This window comes from Microcebus murinus, chromosome 9 (genome assembly GCF_040939455.1).
Source record: "Microcebus murinus isolate Inina chromosome 9, M.murinus_Inina_mat1.0, whole genome shotgun sequence".
Classification (NCBI taxonomy): Eukaryota; Metazoa; Chordata; class Mammalia; order Primates; family Cheirogaleidae; genus Microcebus; species Microcebus murinus.
The window spans coordinates 101,654,920-101,673,868 of NC_134112.1; the positions used below are offsets into that span (position 1 = coordinate 101,654,920).

Genomic DNA, 18,949 nt, shown 5'->3' on the forward strand with positions numbered 1-18,949 from the left:
AGTCAGACACCATCTCTGAATTTTAAAAAAGACTATTTGGAATCTCCCTGAAGTATTGAAATTTCTTTGTATGTATTATCTCATTAACACCTTATGATAGGGGAACAGACGTAATTATTCCATTTTGTAGCAGGAGACAGATGTATTGACACTTACTGTTGATCATGCAGTGTCATCTCCAGTGATAAGTGATACAGTCTTTAAAGATCGTTCTCATATGAATTTTCTTTATTGAGGTGTTAGCCCTGAGTATATGATGAGAAAGACCTTAGAAAACACACCCCCATACAGACGCATACATAAAGTACTTGAGTTTCTTTCTTTTAAACCTCTTTTACTCTCCTATAAATGACGATATTGGTATTTCCTATCTCATTTGAGCGATTGTGAGGCTTTTATGAGAGGAAACATATAAAAAAAACAACCCTGGTGCCTGGCATATAAGTAAGGTTTGGTAAAGGATATTATTGTTAATATCATAACTTATTACAGCTAGCACAGATGAATAATTCTTGACTGTTGGTTGCCAGCCAGTGTAACTTGCAACTTTTGATGTGTGTTTCTCTTGAAATCTCTCTTTGTACTGTTTAAAAACTCACTTGATACGAGTGGTTTTGTGACCTGCAGAGCATTAAGAGACGTCGAGGTGTTTCTTCGTTTCCCTCTATGTTGGTGGACATTCACAGCCTCAGCTTCAGTTCTAGTTTCCACCTCTCTTTCTCTCTGCCCTTTTCTGTGAGGGACTGGGAGGCCATTTTTGTCCCTTTCTACCTAACTCTGGAACAGAGCGAGGGTGGGGCATCTGGAAAACCTAGAGCTGTTCGCTGCTGTTTGGCCTTGTGTATTTCAATGTTACTCCAAGCTGGAGAAGTTGGGCAGAAGTGTTTTCTCTTTTCCTAATTAGGAGAAAATGCTAGAAATTGCAGCTGTCTCTTTAAAGAGTAGGGATTTTGGACCCTGGACACCTTTAAAAAATGATAATGTTGGGACCCCAGCTTCCAGCTTAGACCAGCAAAATTGTAACGGGGGGGGGGCACGGCACACTCGGTCATTGCAGCGATTTTTGGTTTGTTTTTAAAGCTCTACTGACGATGACAGGGTGCAGTTAGGGCTGAAAGCCTTGTTGCAGAATGTGCCTTTGAGGGTTTGCGGACAGCAAACGTGAGTCTTCACGAGACGAGTTGGGTCCACAAGGCAGCCGTGGCACCCAGCAGGTCCCACTGAGCCCGGCCTGTAAGATGATGATAGAAATTTGGGCTCTGGATTTGAATCCTTAACTGTGTCTCTAGCAGAGGGTCTGAGTCCCCATGGTGCTTTATCTGCACAAGGACGCCGTTACGGGAGTGCCGTGGAGCACGGCTGCGTGGCAGGCACCCAGAGAGGTCCGGGCTTTGTCAGTTCCCTCCCGTTCCTCCACCTAGACTTGCTGGGTATTTTTGTCTCATTTACATATTAAACCATTTTCTCATAGGGGATAGGAAACTACAGAAAATTCTGTAGCTCATGGTATGTTTTAATGAATTCTGAGTTACTTGCTAGCTTTCGTTATCTTAGTAGCTGTGGAAGAAGCCCAGGTTCAGAACGGATACCTTTCCTTTGTCGTTGGCAGGCCATCATGCATGGGCGGGGCCGAGGGGTGGCCGGTCCCATGGGCCGGGGACGCCTGGTGCCCAACAAGCAGAACCTGCGGGTGGTGGAGTGCAAGCCGCAGCCCTGCGTGGTGTCTGTGGAGGGGCTGTCCTCGTCCACCACCGACGCCCAGCTCAAGAGCCTGCTGATGTCCGTGGGACCCATTCAGGTAGGTCGCCTGGGAGTGTGACATTGTGCCGAAGTGTGTCATAGCTGAGACAGAGTCATTTCTTGATATAAAGTGCAGTATCCATTGTGTTGGTTACTTTATGTTAAACTACTACTTGGGAAGAAAGATAAACATATACTACACGTACCTGACATCAGAACTTTTGCCTCAAAGTTTAGTTATTTTGAAATTTTCAGATTCTTAGTTACAAATTTCAAGAAATATTCCAACTGAACAAATTATCCTTTGAGATCCACAGATTCTGGTCATAAAGTTCACACCTGCACATGCACAAGTAAATTTTTTGTTCCATCAAGTCACTTGTTTTACTTGTAATAATTATTTAAGTTTTGAAGTATTTAGCCTTCTTGTCTTTAATTTTCAGAAACAGCCTCACTTGTTAACAACTCTGGAACTTGGTTTAGATTTCTACAAATATGACAGTAACTTGGGCTGTAGGTCCGTCTCTTAATTTTAAAACTGGCTAATTCTAATGCTTAAGAAGTCCCTGCAGAGCTGGCTACAGACGAAAGGCATGAAAATGACCTGAATATAATAATTCCCAGTCTGTTGGAAACCTGGTCTCTGCCGGTCCCGCACCCTGTTGGAGACAGGCAGTGGCGCCGGCCTGGTCTCCAGTCCCATTTCTGGCCTTTCCCACCAGTCTCGCCTGCAGTGCCAGCCGGGTCTGAGGGCAGAGCACTTTGGAAACGTGACTGATGGCAGTTTTAGGACACCCAGAGTAAATGTTAGTTTTCTGAGTAGTACAAAGTACTTTCTTTTAAGAATATCATAACAGCCTCTTGCTTCATGGGTAAAAATTTGGAAACATTGCCAGACTAGGTAGGTACAAGAAATTGATTTATAATATGTTTTAGGTCTCCATCCGCTATTGAGAGTTCCTAAGAAATGGGTAGTGAAAAGTGAAAGCCCTTCTCAAACTACCTGCTACTTTGGTTTAATTAATGCCACCTTTATTGGATTTCTAGAGAGATAGTTAGGTTTAGTTTTTATTTGTGTATAGTAATGAAAAGTTAACCCCAAACCTTAGCTTCTTTCTTTTTTGGAGATAGGGTCTTGCTCTACTATGTTGCCCAGGCTGGTCTCCAACTCCAGCCTCAGTTGATCCTCCCTTCTTGGCCTCCCAAAATTCTAGGATTACAGGCATGAGCCACTGCGCCCAGCTGGCTTCTATTTTTAATGGAGTAGGCTTCCCAGTGGTGCGGTTAGGAATATGTTCTCAGTTATCAGAAGCATAAGCCTTATTATGTTCAAGGATAGGTTTCTAAGTGGTTGTTCATAAATGTGGATTAATTTGCAGGAAGGGGATAGAACTCGAGAATTTTACGTGTATTAGAATGTGGTTTTAATGCATGTAAACATGTGAAACTCAAATGGTGATGGAGAATTCTGGGTCAAATAGCAGTTTAGCAGTGAGTCCAGCTTTTTAAAAGTCAGAGCCTAGTCTTATGTCTGGACCACAGAGCAATGTACTTGGTGGGAAGCTCACATTTTAGTGCAGTTCCTGATGGTCCTCTTGTCTGCCGGACACTCTGCACTTCCCCCTGGGTGGAGGTGACAGCGTTGTCATTTCCCTGTGCGACCTGCTGATTTAACAGGCTTGTTTCATCATATGTAGTCTTGGTCACTTTCTTGGATATTCTTGAGTATGTTACAGTTATCAAGATCCCTGTCTGAACAGCAAGCACTGTTTGCCTGGATCGGCGCTGAGTGTGGCTCCGTGGCTCCATTGTGAAAATGTGCTTGGAGCCATCATGACACCCCAGCCTCTGTCTCATCTGTCTTAGGAATTGAATTTTGGATTTTGTGCTGTGGGATTGCAGATCTGAAAATAATGGTCTTTTTTTCTTCCATTTGCTGTTTTTTTTCTATTGAAAAGAATGAGAAATTATTGTGTTGTGAGTAAAGTTTAATTGGGGCCATTCAAAATCCCAGCAAAAGCAACGTTGGAACTGATGGATGGCTTGTTTTAATTAGAAAGATACGTAAAGGAGAGCAAAGTTTTCTGGGTTGTGTAGAATGCTGTCAAAGGCAGGTCCGGCAAGCTGCCCAGCCGTGCCCCCGGCAGGCCCTCCCACCCCGGGACGAAGCAGAGCCCTGTCCTTTCTGGCCGGCCTCAGGCCACTGGGAAGGTTTGAGTGGACATTCAGAGATTTTTAAATGCTGCATTCGCAAGTGTTAGGTTTCTTAATTACAACCAAACCAAAAACTGATAGAACAAGCTTTGGCCAGCATTGGATAGCTGAAGAAATAAAACCGATAAGTATAAATATTAAGGAGCCTTTCATAACAAGACTTCATTATGGTTTAAATATGTACTTCAAAGAATGAGTGCTAAGTGACCCAAGGTTTCAGCTCCAGCTTCCTGGTTTGAGGAAGAAAAATGTCTTTCTGTGTGTTTTGGGATAAATGTTTTTTTATCCCAGATGTTTTGGAATAAAATGTCACGTCTCTCTCTGCTTTGGGATGTGGCGCCATCTAGTGCTCACTGTTGTAACGCACGTGGGCAGTGAATAGACCAGGAAGGACCCTGTTGCTTTGGGGCTTTTAATGATAGAAAACTCTAGTAACGGTAGTTACTAGAGGTAGTTACTACAGGTTAACTATACTTTTTAAACCCATTGAATCAGAGAACTTTTTTCAGTGTAGCAGTGATAAGATAGCCAGTTTTCCTACCAGATTAGTATTTTACTATCTTAAACAGTGTTCATAAGCCTCTCTAGAAAATTCATGTCAAAGGCATTTATCTATAGACTCATTTACAGAGTAAGGAAGAATGACAAGATTTTGTAGAAATGTCATAACTTGGGTGGAAATGGTATAAGTATGGTAGTGCGTTTCAGAATTTCAGACGAGAAAGGGTGCAGACAGAGTGAGAACCACGTGATGTTCCCTAACATTAATGTGAAATGAATCAGAAAGAAGGTTCCACCCAAAAGAGAGGGGACTGTGGGGTTATGGGGAGGCCGTGCCTTGCTCTCAGGGAACGAGGGAGGCAGATTTCTGCCAGTGAAGTGGCTCTGCCAGCCCAGGCGCCTCCAGTGCCTCGCTTACGTTCCTCAGTAGTAACCTCCTCCGAGCAGCAACTGGGACCTTCTGTTCCATCCTCAAACACTGAAACCAAATTCACTGTTAGGGTCAGGAATTAAGTTCAGTGTAGCTTCAGAGGCCCTTTACTTAATTGTATTTATTTCCCTGTTGCTGGGTTTTGCCTAAAATTGTGTTAGGAAGAAAAGAAATTGTATCCTATAATAAATGAAACTCCATGGCATAAAAATGAACAAAAGAAATAGTTTCCTCACAAGAGCATAAAGTTTGCAATCCCTCAGTGAGTAAATATAAGTAGTTCTCTGTGTTGATTCTTAATAACATTAAAAGGCCAGCACTGGGCGTGAGCAGCGGTGATAATAATCGATGGCATTTAGATCCTGCCTGCACATGCCGACCATGGCTCCATTCACTGCCTGTGTTAGCTTATTTATTTCCTCTAGCCGTTCTCTGAGACTCAGAGGAGATAATCAGGCATGGTCAGCTTGTTTTTGCCTCTGTGTTGGCCCTTCAGAATGTAGCGAGCTGTAGGAGCAAGAGTCTGGGCTTTGAGATGTGACTTCCGTTCAGATTCTGACTTTGCCACTTCTTGGTGTGCAGCCTTTGGACAGAGTCCTTCGCCCTTGAGAGCCACAGTTAAAGTTCACATAATTGCCATGCTCCCATGGTAGGGATTAAATGAGAGAACATGTGTGCCGGCCGTGAGCATGGCCCCAACACAGCGTAGACACTTGGTATTCACTTGGTATTCAGATGTTAGCTTCCTATTCCCTGTGAATCACATCCTGATGATGCAACCTGAGATCTCTGGGCCAAGCTCTCTGATAGGTGGCTTGTGCTCCAAAGACCCCTCCCCAGAGTGCTGTTCCCATGAAGTCCCCCAGAAGACCACGATTATGGGAGGATTCTTGGGGCCATAAGACACTGGCACTCAGGGGCAGGTCTGACCCCTGGCCACCCACCAGACATGCCCACATAAGGCAGGCCAAACTCTCCACAGGTCTGGTGATTGCGGATGATTTTATCACCTGATTCTAGCCTGTAAGGTGAGATTCGCATTTGATTTACTGAACACACTATTTTCTCCAGAGTATGTACCTGGAAAATACTTACTGAATGAATAAACAATAGTCAGTTTAAAGAAAAGTGGTGAGTCTATAGTTATAATAGTGTTCCACAAAACGTGTCTATGTATGTGAAATAATAAGCATAAAAATAGTTTTGAACCATCTAGGAAACTACAGAAAACAAAAGTCCATACTTATTTCTGCACCTTTAGTTAGGGATCAGCCTCTTCCTTGCTGTAGGCAGTGTGATTCTAAGCTGCAGAGGAGTGGGCTAGATCTCCTCTCAGCTCCTTTGACATGCACAGAATTCTTGAGCTAGGAGGGGCCTCAGCAGAGATCTTGCAGCCCAGACCTGTTTCTTTTCTTTTCCTTTCTTTCTTTCTTTCTTTCTTTTTTTTTTTTAAAGAGACAAAGTCTTGCTATGTTGCCCAGGCTGGATTAGAACTCCTGGGCTCAAGCGATCCTCTTGCCTCAGCCTCCCAGTGAGCTGGGACTACAGCAGACCTGTTTTTTGCCACGTGAAGAGAATCAAGGACTGGCTCTGTAGCTGCTTAGAGGCCACATGATGTCTGCCCTAACCTGGTGGGGTTTTTGATACGTGTGTACTGTGTAACCATGAACAGTTACTGATCAACAAATTACTAAAACTAATATTATATTCCCCTTTATCTTGTAAAAGCAAGTATAATTACTGTTAAGTACTGGAGTGATTTTTGAAAATTAGCATACTTTTAATAAATTAAGACAGTTCCTGGTCTAGGTCTCTTGTCAACACCAGACAGATCTGTTTACACTGGCTGAAGTAATGCAGGCAGCTCACAGTGAGAAATACGGTCTTTTAAAAAGTTTTTGAACTGTAACCAAGCTTTCAAAAATACTTCCATTCCTCAAAGACAGATATTTTTATTTTTCTGTCAGACCCAAAAGCCACATGAAAACTTAAAGACTCCCGAGTAACTTGTTCATTCTCCCTTGGCATGATCTGGAAGGACAGGAAATGAAGGGAGCAAGAAGCCTCTGTGTATTACTACTGAGGGAAAGCGTGTTGAAGCAGTGAGAACAAGAGGGGTAGCGTGGCCGCTCCCTGGTGGCAGTGAGATCCCCACTCGGGTGTGCTCCCAGAGGGGGCTGGCCTGCTGATGGGGGACCAGAAACGGGAACGCGTCGCTCAGAGGAGACTCTGCCACTTGGGGACTGGCTTTCAGGCCACCAAGCGAGAGACACCTGCTCTGCCCTGGTCTGGCTGGCCAGACAGGCCTCACCCGTGATGGGAAACAGTGGAGTCGCAAGTAAAAGCAGGTCTGTTGTCTGGGAGTTTGGGACAACCGAAAAAGAGAACATCAAGAGAACACGAGGCCTGGTCAGCGTAGACTCCCGTCACAAGGGCGAAAGGCCCGGTCACGTGACCTGCAACGCCACAGAAAGGCTTGCGACCAGAGGCCCGCCCTTGGGTTCTGAGAGCAGGCTATGAATAATTCCAGAAGAAAAAGGATTCTAAGGAGAGCCGTGTGGGAGTACAGAACCCTGCAGAGCTCACGTGTTTTAAGGGATAAGTGTGTGTGAGTCTGAAGGAAGGTGCTTGGCCTGTGATGCCAGGGAAAGAGGAGAGGTCGTAGAAACGTCATCAAAACTGCATCGGAGCAAAAGGAGCACTGCTCCAGGGCCCCGGCAGTGACAATGTGGACACGAGAGAGCCCACACCCAGGAATTCAGAGAAGACACCAGGACTGGTATCCAGAGAGGCCCAGCACGTTGTGATGATTTGTTCACGTGAGCAGGAGGCGGTGTGGGAGGGTCGGCGTGTGGCGGAGCTGCCGGGCATGCTGGCCTGGACTCGCGCTGTCGCTCCCCAGCCGGCTGCTGGAATGTCGTGCAGACTCCAGGGCTGCAGCAAGCAGGAGAGTGCACTGTGACCTGGATAGAGGGGGTGGCGCCATTCGGACAGAAAAGGTTGAGAAGCTGGAGGCGCGGGGGGCTGTGCTCAGCGGGAGACAGGACGCCCCCAGCGTGGCCGGTGACCGCAGGAAGTCTCCCCAGGCTGCCCGGACCATCCCTGTGGGGCACATTCACTCGGGCCCCTGCCCCTGCCCCTGCCCCTGCCCCTGCCCCTACCCCTCTACTGTCTGACTCTTGTCTGGGCATTTCTAGTGATTTATAAATTAGGCCTATTTTAAGTAGCTTCGTTTGTGTTTAAAAACAGCTCATATTATTTTTTGACTTTAGGTCGTTCCTTAAGGTGCTAGGAATTGTTGGCCAGAGGGAGAAAAAATTTGATTTTTAAGACTGCAGAATCATTTTAGAATCCCTATAACATTTTAGTTTATCTGTGTACACACATGTACACACAACCCCAATCATGCACAAATGTGTGCACACATGCACAGATTGTTCCTGGGAAGACCTTTAAAAAAAAAAAAAAGGAAAACAGGGTCTCACTCTGTTGCCCAGGCTAGAGTACAGTGGTGTCATCATAGCTCACTGTAACCTCAAACTCCTGGGCTCAAGAGACCCTCCTGCCTCAGCCTCCTGAGTAGCCGGGACTACAGGCACGTGCCACCACACTGGGCTAATTTTTAAAATTTTTTGTAGAGATGAAGTCTTGCTATGTTGCCTAGGCTGGTCTCAAACTCTTGGGCACAAGCGATCCTCCCACCTTGGCCTCCTAAAGTGCTGGGATTACTGGTGTGAAGAACGTTTACTGGGGAAAAGAGACTAGGATTCTGAACCACATAGAATTTTTTCTGAAATTAATTTTCAGGTTGTTGAAGCTATTCACTGTTAATATGGCATAGTATGGCAGTTTATTGGTGGTTCTGGATGGGATTATTGGGCGTAAGTGCAGGAAGCTGCCAACTGAAGGAGTATTCTTTCTACTTGTATTGCTGGTTATTTATCGAAGCACAGTAGTTATCCTCAGAAATTGTCTGAAGATGTCTTTACTCAGAAGTCAGTCAGGGTGAATCTGGTATGTGAACCTTTGCCCTGTGCCTGCCAGTAAGTTACTCTGGAGTGGGAGGTGCAGGAGAGTAGTTCTTACGAGTGAGTATGTAGACTTGAGATGGATCTTAACTTCTGGTTTGTCGTGGGCAGAAACAAGTTTTTAACTGTGTGAAAATATGTTGCTGGGTTGTAGAAGTACGTATTTTCAGAATGGAAGCTGGCGATCAAAAGTCTTTCAGCTTTCACTACCTAGTTTCTTTCCCTCTGCTCCTAATAAAGAAATCACTGACGTGCATCATTTTGGCAGGTCAGAAATGGTTGAATATTGACAATTTCTACAATCCCATCTTATACCTGGAAAATAGGGTTTGTCTTTGAAAGAAGGAGCAAAACGCACACAGAGCAGGCAGGACGCGTGCGTTCAGCCCTCGCCTGCGACCGCGTCCGCTCCCCGCGCTGAGGGTTGAAAGCCCGTTGCCCCTCTGACTTGACTGCGGGGTCTCTGTGCCGCGTCTGCGCTGACCTCCTCGGTCAGATGGAGGTTTAAGCCACTTAGATCACAAATAAATGGATCTTCTGGCATCAAACATTGTACCATTGGCAGCCTCATGCCATCATTTCTGAGGGGGAAATCACCCAAAGGGAATAAAATCACCGCATAAATCTAGAAATGGGTTTTCCCCAAACGAAGAGCATGGTGTTTTCAATGTGCAGATCCCTTCTGTGAATTATAGAATTCTGATGATTGTGGTGTATAAAATTAGTTTTTCTTGTCCATTCCTAACTGAGCAATTTTTACATCACTAACAAGATAAGTTTAGGTGAGATAAATTCTTCCAGTTGTTGCAGTCAGATCTGCTGTAGTGTGGGGGACAGTTAACGTGAAGTTGCGGTCACTTCCGGGTGTTGCTGAAACCCCTCCAAGTCCTTGAGGCCTGGACACGAGAAAGACAGGAACACGCGGGGCCGGGCTGTGCAGGCGAGGAGTCTCCGCCGCTGTGTGGCCGATGGAGGGCACCTTCCTGTGTCGTCCTGCCCTCACCTGGTCACAGAAGAGAGCGGCATTTTCTCTCTGGAAGCTTCTACGTAGTTTCAGCAACTGAAAATCATCTGCAGGGTGATGTGCAGAATGGGCGCATGCTGAAGAGGGGCCCGGTGGGTTGGGAGGGACACAGTCTCCGTGCAGGAACACGGCAGAATTTCAGAGGCCAGAGAAGCCGTGTTGCCGAGAATGTACCTAGGAGGCCAAGTTTGGGGGCTTTACTTTCCCTGTTAGCTTAATGATGAGTGGAGTGACCGGGACAGTGCTTTTGCATCCGTGTTTCTGTGTCAGAAAGAAGGGAGAAAGTCTGGCATTTCACTAAACCTGTTCCAGAGGAAACAGTCCCAGTGTGCCGCTGTTGCGGCACCCGAGGGCCTGCGTGCCGGGCAGCATGGTCCCCGGGCCAGGGGCTGCCCCTGGGCGTGGCCTCGCCCGGGCCTTGGTGGCACGTTGTCATGCAGAGACGGGGCACTCTTGGTGGTGCGTGCACACTGTTACGGGAGCACTGAAAGGCCACTTCTTAGGAAGTGAGTGTGTTTTTAGAGCTCTGCTGGTCTTGTTTGCTGGTACAAGTGCTGTGGTTATTAAAATAGAGAGCAGTTATTTCATTTGCTGTATAACTTTTTTCAGCATTTTCTAAGTCATTGATATTTTTAGCTGTGTGCTTCCAGTGTAGATTTTTGAAAACTGCTCTGCATGGTGTAAGTACTTTTAAAGGACTATGTGTTACTCTTAGTTATTCCCTGGAGATTGTATGTCACTGACAGAAACCCAGACACAGCAGATAGTTCCTGGCCACTGGAAATGCCTTGTCGAGGGCAGTTCCTCAGGACAGTGTCAGCAGCTGCCCACACCAGAGCTGCCTGGTGACACCTGCTCTGTGCCCCAGACACACGAGTGTTAGGCTGATGGCCGTGAGATGACTGAGGAGGACCACACTCTGAGGCTGGGGCTGACCGAGCATCACAGAGAAGCGCCTGGTAGATGGCCAGGCTGTCCTCCTCCCCTCCCGCACCCCTAAGTCCCGACCCGGAGGCCTGAGGAAGACAGCAGTATTCTCTTTCTCACAGTGAGTCTGAGTTGCCTTTTTCAGATGTGTCTCTGTCAGTCTCTGCTGGGTCCGTCATTTCTTTCAGTTGATCTTCATGAACTTGTTTGCTTTTTGCCACAGAGAGTGGCCTCTGGAATAGTAGTTTTATGCGAGAGGGTGATGGCTCCCTTGGCACTCCTAAAGATTTTATTTAAGATACCACTTGGTCATCTCAAACTTTTTAAGTACCGAGTGTGACCGCGTCATGCTGATGGCAGCCACAGGCACAGCCACCCCACTGTGGCCCAGCTGGATGTCCGGAGACGGAAAGCTCGGTGGATGCCTGCAGCAGACCTGGGGGTCCCCTCACCAGCAGCGGTAGCCTATGATGTGACGGGGATTGGTCTTCCAAGAGATCAGTGAGGGGCCGTTGAGAGTCGCCTCGTAGGGAGACGTGGGAAGAAGAGGGGCCTCTGCGCAAGGGCGCCTGCCAGCGGCTCCCGCAGAAGGCGGGCAGCCACGGTGGCGAGGTGACGGAAGGCCTTAACACCAGGCGGGGCGTGTCAGTGCTGTCGTGGGGATGATTTATGAAGCACTGCTTTGGGGAGATTTTCCGGATAGGGAAGAAAAGCTGCCAGGGAGATAGAAAGGAAAGTGATGTTTAGCTATCTAAGTGTCAGCCTGGACTCACGTTTTATATTAAAGCTAACAGTGTATGAATATACATATTTTCTATTTTTACCATTTACAATGCGATATTAAAACGTTTCTCCGTTTTCTTCCTCTAGAGTTTACAGATGCTTCCCCAGCAGCGGAAAGCCATAGCTAAGTTCAAGGAACCAGCCCACGCGTTGGCGTTTCAGCAGAAATTCCACAGGTAGCTGGTGGCTCTGTCCTCGCGGTGGCGTGGGAGCGGGAGGGGCCGTGTCCTGTGCTGTCCCTGTTGCTGCAGACGTGCAGCAGGACCCGGCAAACAGCGAGCCTCCTGCCCGGCAGAGCTGCTTTTGCCAGGTGGAGACTCGGCCTCGTTTTGAGCAGTTCTCACCTGTGAAGCTGCCTGCTGGCGGGGCGGGCCTTCGTTGGTCGGGCCCCCCCCCTTGTAGCTCTAGTTTTCTTCCCCCTCGGTAAATCGATTGCTGATGTGCAGAGTTGCCGTTGATTGTCTCCTTAAATTTTCACAGGCATATGATAGATTTGTCCCACATAAACGTGGCCCTGATCGTGGAGTGACTTCTAGCAGGAGACCGGACCTTGTGCTGTACACACACTGTGGAATTTCTTCAAGAAAGCCGCCCGCCGGCGCACACCCCCAGGAGCCTAGATCCTCCGGGCTGTTGTCTAGAGCGCCAGCCAGCCACAGGGTTGAGTCGGAAGAGCTGAACTCACACAGCAAGCTGGAGTTTGGTGTTAGGTTGATTGCTTCAGGTTCTGTTGTCACCGCAAAGAACTCCAAGTTTTTCGTTTTCTTTTGTTTTCAAAGTGCTTACAATGCATGTAGACATTGTTCTTCGTGATCTGACTGTATGATCGATCACAGTGACTTAGATTCAGGAGAGAACATTAATGTCACAAATTCCAAGTATTTTTCACAGCAGAGAAAGAATATTTGATAATGGTTGCACTTATCTTCAGTGCAGGCTAGAAAAGAGTCTTCTCAACCAAGCTTAGCTTGAGTGGTCTCCTCAGAAAGCCCTCAAAAGGCTCTTGTAAAAACCTAGATTAAAATTTGGGTGATTATTGATCGACATTTGCATATCCTGGAAAGCCAGGGTATGAGTGGGGTGGTTGGGAGTGGTGCCAATTGAACGGAGATTCTGCTTCTTGTCAATATTTCTAAAGCGCCAACTGTATGCTCCTAGTCCCTGGGTGAACTGCCCACCTTTTCACACTCTTCTCCAGTGAGGCGAAAGGCCGGCAGGCCCCGGCGAGGCGCAGAGCAGGGCTGCCGTGCCCTCGAGGTGGAGGGACGGCCTGAAAGTAGAACAGACCTGTCCAGGCTTTTCTCTCATTAAATGCAGCCCAGGGTGGCGTGTGGGTCTCACTGGCCCTGTGACATGTGACATTCTTCGAGAACCTGGTTATCATTGCTTTGATTGCCCTTTTTTTCCGAAGGCCACTTGAGCAGGGGCTGCACTGTCCTTTACTGGGCCTGAGAGAGGCGCGGCTGTGGCGCCCTTCCGTGGCGTGTGGCTTGAGGCGGCTGTCTTCCAGGGACAGCGCCGCCCAAGCTGAGAGGCGTCTGTGTCATCGTGGAAGCCGCTTTTCGTAATTCTGGGTAGGTTCCCTTAGGTGAGACTCACTCTGCATAAGAAACCTTAGTAGAATTTGTTCTGGGCAAACACTGAAAAAAGTGCCTTATTGTCTTCTGCTCATGAAGCGTTTCACTACTTAGGGTATTCTGAAGTGGGCCTGAACTATTTGAGCAAATAGTACTAGGGCATACTCAGGCTTTTTAGCTGTGTTTTATACCTACAATTTCATGTCACATTTATTAATAGAATTAGGGGATCTAGAAGCCTCTTGTCACTCACTGCCTCTGGAGCAATGTGGCCCTTGGGCGGTCAGCCTCCAGAAGCAGGGGCTGAGGATTGGGCACGAGGCTTGTCTCTTCTTGTGTCCACAGTTGAAATTTTATATAGTTTTTGAAATTAAGTTACCAAAACAATATTAAGAACTGGAGAAGAATATTCCAGACCCTGTGAGACTTTCGGTAGCATTGACTCTAAAATGGCATCGTGTGCTCAGGAGAAACGCTGGAAGCTGCAGGTGGTGGTTGGCGGCTGCTCTTCGGAAGCAGCTGGCCCCGGCAGCCACGGGCACTTGTGGGCTGTGCTAGACACCCGCGCTGTGCTGCCGGCCACCTCGGGGCCACAGAGCCCGACCGGCTTTCGGGAGACGGGCTCGTAAGCCAGCCCTGCCTCACGGTGCTGGCAGGAGGGCACCCAAGCGACAGGTCCCTGTGCCCGTCACAGGGTTCCTCAGCCTTCAGTGCCCACTGTGTTCACGGTTAGATACGGATGTGTTTATGTATTTAAAAGGCGTAGTTTATTTATCTCAGTCCACAGAGAGTTGCGTTGAATTGATGAGTTTGGTAGCTCACGGGCTCTAATTTTAAAGAGAACTCCAAGACACTTAGTGCCCAAGGGGAGTGGGAAGGCTTACCAACTGACTTTATCATTGAAAACTTCCTGATGCGATACGATGAGTTTAACAGAGTTTTACCACTTTCTGAAATAGTCTGAGTGTGCTGTGGTTTAGAAACCAAAAATCTGCATGTGGTCTCCGAGAAGTAGGCGTGGAGGCACGCTTGAGCCACTGTTAGCGAAGCTGACCCGGGTTGGCGCCACCGTTCACAGCAGGCTTCATGGCTGCCGTGAGGTCTGCGTTTGGTGCTGAGTGTCCCGGGGACCGGGAAGGTGTGTCTGTAACTGTACACACACACAGGCTTTCTCTTGGTAGCATGCTCCGGAAGGCCATCAGCAACATCTCCCGGCCTGTCCAGAAGCACCAGTTAGAGCAGCCACGCACAGCCCTGCCGCTCTCACTGCAAACGATCGTAGGAGATGGACTCTTAGCACCAGACCATCCCAGTAATACAGAGTCAGTTTCCTTTAAGGAAACTGCAGAAAAGGAAAGAAGCAGAATTAGAAAGTAATTATTTCCATTTTTGTTGCGCTTCTCACTTCTCACAGTGAAGTCAGACCGCGTAAGCCGAACCCTCGTGGAAGATCTGCTGCAACCATTATCTTTGTTCTTTATTTATCATGCATTTAAAATGAGATGCAGAAGCATTTAGCATACTATGTAAATATGGACCTTTTAAAATTAAAATGTTATCGGGAATGCTTTCAACTCAGCAACATCTTAGCTATTTGTTAGTTCTTTTGTGTTGTCGTATCAAAGTTTAATGGATACAGTTCCATAATTGTTGATGTGTTTGTGTGTATATTCGATTTTTATAAAGATGGTAGTAAGTCAATACATTTATCCTGATCTGTGTATTATTTGTTCACAAAATCAAGAAGCCTAACAGCAGTAAATGCCAATATATCTCATAAGGTAAATCAGTAGATAATTATGTAGAGCCAAGTTACTTTTTCTTTTTGCGTTACCTTGTTTTGATTTTGTGATGTAATATAAGTTCACTTAGCCACGTATCTGAACATAGCATTGCATTGCCCTCGGTCTGGCCCATTGTTGAATCCTTATGCTGACACTCTTCTAAAGGATGACTCTCATCTCTTCTTTACAAGAGAAAGTTTGAGGGGTTCCCCCCTCTCGGTGCAGGCTGCATCCTATAGAGGTGCCTGCACCCCGCCTTGCTGGAGGAGAGTTGATGGGTTGGGAGTGGGAAGTGGTTTCTTCATAACTGTTTTCAATATGGGTAGTTCCTAACATGATTTGTAAAGGTCCCGGGCAAGCAGTGTTTAAGCTCGGTTCTGTGGCATTTCTGGATTGTGACAGAGCTTAGATCCTGCACCCAGGCGTTTTTTTGTTTTGTTTTGTTTTTTTGTTTTTTTATGAAATAGCATTTTGCTTAGTTCTGAAAACAGAAGGGTTTGTTACTGAAGGAGGTGGGAGAGGAGCTTAGTGTGAAGGGGAGGGAGGGACGGACAGGCCTGGGAGAGGAGGGTCCTGTAGGCTGGGGAAGCGTCACCTCAGCGTTAACAGCAGGCTCCTAACACACTGGCCGTCGGGAGGTCATCAGTCACGCTAAGAGCGCGCAGGCCAGGCGCTCAGTGGCAGCGGGGAGCGCCCGCAGGATGAGCCCCATGGGAGCGGGACGGGGGCCACCCTCCGGGCACCTGCTTGGCTCCTCTTACGGGCCCCGGGCGCGGTGCAGTGGAGTAGACAGACAAACCTGAGGACCCAGAGCCTTCCTCCCAGGATGTGTTTTAAGAACCATCCATTTTTTGTTTTCTTTTGGCTTTTGGTTTTTAATTTTGTTCTGTTTATTTTGCTTTTTATTTCATTGTCATTTTATTGGGAAGGTAAGCTCAACAGGCTCATAGTCCATGGGCTGACTTGTTGAAGACAGGTTTTAGTCACATACTTGCACAGAACAAGGGGGTCTGTGTGTGTCATGGCCGCAGTGTTGCTCTAGGACCTTGTGGAGTCCTGAAAGCTCCACTTCTCGTGGCTTTTCCTCCCCTGCCCTCTTCCTGGGGCGGGGGAGGGAGGTACTGCCCAGGAGTCAAGAACCAGGTCCCAGCACAGGGTCTGCAGGGCCAGGGTCCCTGGGGGTGACTCGGGGCTCCGCTTTTCTGTTGTTCTTCCTGCCTTCTCCTCTGGGGACTCAGCTCTGGCTTCCACGCTCCCCAGTAGGCCCTCTGCCTTCCCCGCATTAAGCTATATATAGCCCCCTCCTTATTTTTGTTTTGTTTTGTTTTTTTGTTTGTTTGTTTAGAGTAGAAGGGAAAAGGGTGGGAGAGAGAGAAAACTTGCAAGGGATTGTCGGGCTTTTAAAGCACTGTGAGTGATGTGTTCTAAGATGGTTAACTGTTGGGGTGTCGCAGGATAGGAAGGGACTGAGAGGTCCCCCCCCCAGTGAAGGAAGCCACGATAAGTTTAGATGAGTTAAAGAGTAAAGTTTAGATCCTTTACTGTATTTAACAAACATTCCTACTGACCTTTTCAACTATCTTTAAAATTTGTGAATAAAGTGTTAATTGGGGGGCTTTTTAAATATGAACTCTCCAAAGGCATTTAGCCTTGACTTAATATTAAATCCTAAGGATTTTCTGTAAGGTTTTTTTGCAACCTGTTCAATTTTTATCATTCAGAATGCCTAACTTCTTAGGTGCATAAGCCCATGGTTTTGTGTCCCGGAACCAGAGCAGAACCCATTGATTCATATTGGATCCCAGGTGTACTTGTGGCGGCGTGTGGCTGGAAGGGCTCTTTGTCCCACACGCTGTCACCTGACTCTTTTAGAGGATGTTTTAGATATCTCAGCTCTCTCTTCTCTATGTCATGTTTTGGTAGGGAACCTTTAAGTTTTGACGGGTGGATGGAACAGGTATTTTTAGTTGAGACATTTCTCGAGTACTTTTTCCTTTTACTTCTAACCAACTAAAATATACAGAGGTCTTCATGCTTGGTGTTTTGCTTGTCTTTAGTTTACTAATTTTAAAAGGTATGTAGAAAAATGCAGGGCCTTTAAAAAGAAATGTCATGCAGTTTTTTATTTTATTATGTTCCACGGAGTGGACAAGCAGACAGGTACTGTTTTTAATGTATTCTGTATTTAATAATTTAACAAACTCTAGAAAATAGACTCATGACGTTCTGTTAGCATGATTTCCTTTTAAACTACTCTTCATTTTAAGGGCGCATGTAGTGGAAGCTGATTTTTAAAGGACTTTAGACCTTATGCATTTTACAGTATTTTCTTAGAATATGTACAATTTTAAAGTAACATGCACGCACAACATGATTTGCGATCAACCCAGGAGCAAGTAATCACTCATTTTTATAATCCAGCTTTGCTTTTCACAGGTGTGGGATCCAGAAAGGTTTCCTCTGTGAGGATTTTAACTTCTTAGGCTTTAATTCTGCTATTTAATTTTCAGGTATAACTACAGCAAAGCACAAAATCTATTTTTTTCGTTTTTTGAGCTGGTTCTGTCTGTGGGACGTCTCTGCTCTCTTCTCGAGACTGTTCCTTCCGAAACGGGGCCACGTGGCCACGCCACGCTCTGGGCTCCCCTCTCCTTGCTCTTCTGTTCTTCTTCCCTGGCTCAAACCCACCCGCCCTCCGGACGCTGACCGCTCCTTCCCCGCTGAGATCCTCCGCTGCCTCTCGCTTTCCTGGCTCCCTGGTTTTTCCCGCACTGGCCTCCCGCCCTGCCGCTGCGCCCAGCTGCCGGGGGGCTGCCCCCGCCCCCGCCCGGCGTCCAGGGCAGGCGGGGTGTTGTCAGTGCTTTCGGGCTGTGTTCACGGCTCGATCACCTCTCAACCTTTGCTTTGACAGGTCTTGACTCACAATTCATTCCTCCAGGTCTGATGGGGAGAATAACGCTTTGATTCTGTTACTTTGCAGTTTGGCTCTGTAGGAGTTGGCGATCCAAAGGTGCCAGCGTGCCGCGGCGTGCGGTCGGCCGTGCCATTAACCACCCCTTCTGTTTCTCACCCTCTACTTTGCAGGACCTCTTGTGCATGGGTTCAGTGTTAGTAGTAGCGCGCCGCTCATTCCGCTCGGAAGTGATGGCCGTCTGACCTTGTTACCGCTCCCGCCGCCCGCGGCCGCCCTAACCGTGATGCGCACGCGCTCCGTGCCGCATGGGGCGCAGCTCTGGTGTGGGGCGTAGCGCTGTGTTGACTGGGGGTGCGTTGAAAGTGCAGAAATGGAGATGACTGGATTGCGTTCCCCTGGGTTTGATCCGCTTCCCGTTTTCTGCCAAACAAACGCCCGACGTTTACGTGTGTGGAAATGACGTTGCCTTGTTTTTACCCCATTGTTCACTTTGCGTCCATGACTGCGGTAGCTTTTTCAGGAATATATGTGAAGAATAGTAGTGACGTAGTTGAAAAGCAAATGTATTGTTGTGTGTATCATTTGTGTGCCTTCGTACCAGAAAATGTGTTTGAACTTTACTGTATGTAATTTCAAAGGTGTGTTAATAAAATCTCGCAGTTTCCACTCTGATTCTGTAGCTCTCGTTTTCTTGCCACTCAGATTCGTCCACACACATCTTCCTCGGTAGCACAAGACAGCGCTCCAACCCTCCCTATGAGGACTGGGGGTGGTTTCTCCAAGGTAGGGGCTGTCCCCCAGCCCCTCGGGTTTTCCCCTCTGGTGCGGCCCGTGGCTTTGACACGGGTGTCTCCTTGGGCCCATGAGAAGGTCTTATCTCATCCACATTCCCCGCCTTGCATGACTCGGGACTGACCAGTGTCAGAGTATGTTCGGTTTTGTTTTGGGTGGGAGTTATAGTCTCCTTTTAAGTTTTTGTGAACATTACAAGTAATGTTTACAGTTGCTCAGAAGAGATTTGCATGCT

The 18,949-nt window shown here is 47.3% G+C and overlaps 1 protein-coding gene across 5 annotated transcripts in view; it reads left to right on the top strand.

The window, feature by feature from the left end:
• Positions 1-18,594, top strand: part of RBM33 (RNA binding motif protein 33) — a 125,131-nt gene extending 106,537 nt beyond the window's left edge. For all 5 annotated transcript variants that reach the window (XM_012786258.3, XM_020289629.2, XM_012786259.3 and 2 more), the window contains 3 exons: positions 1,610-1,798; positions 11,735-11,823; positions 12,128-18,594. In XM_012786258.3, the coding sequence (XP_012641712.1) occupies positions 1,610-1,798; positions 11,735-11,823; positions 12,128-12,176 (327 nt within the window). In that variant the 3' untranslated portion in view covers positions 12,177-18,594. The remainder of the gene's footprint in view (positions 1-1,609; positions 1,799-11,734; positions 11,824-12,127) is intronic.
• The last annotated feature ends 355 nt before the right edge of the window (positions 18,595-18,949 follow it).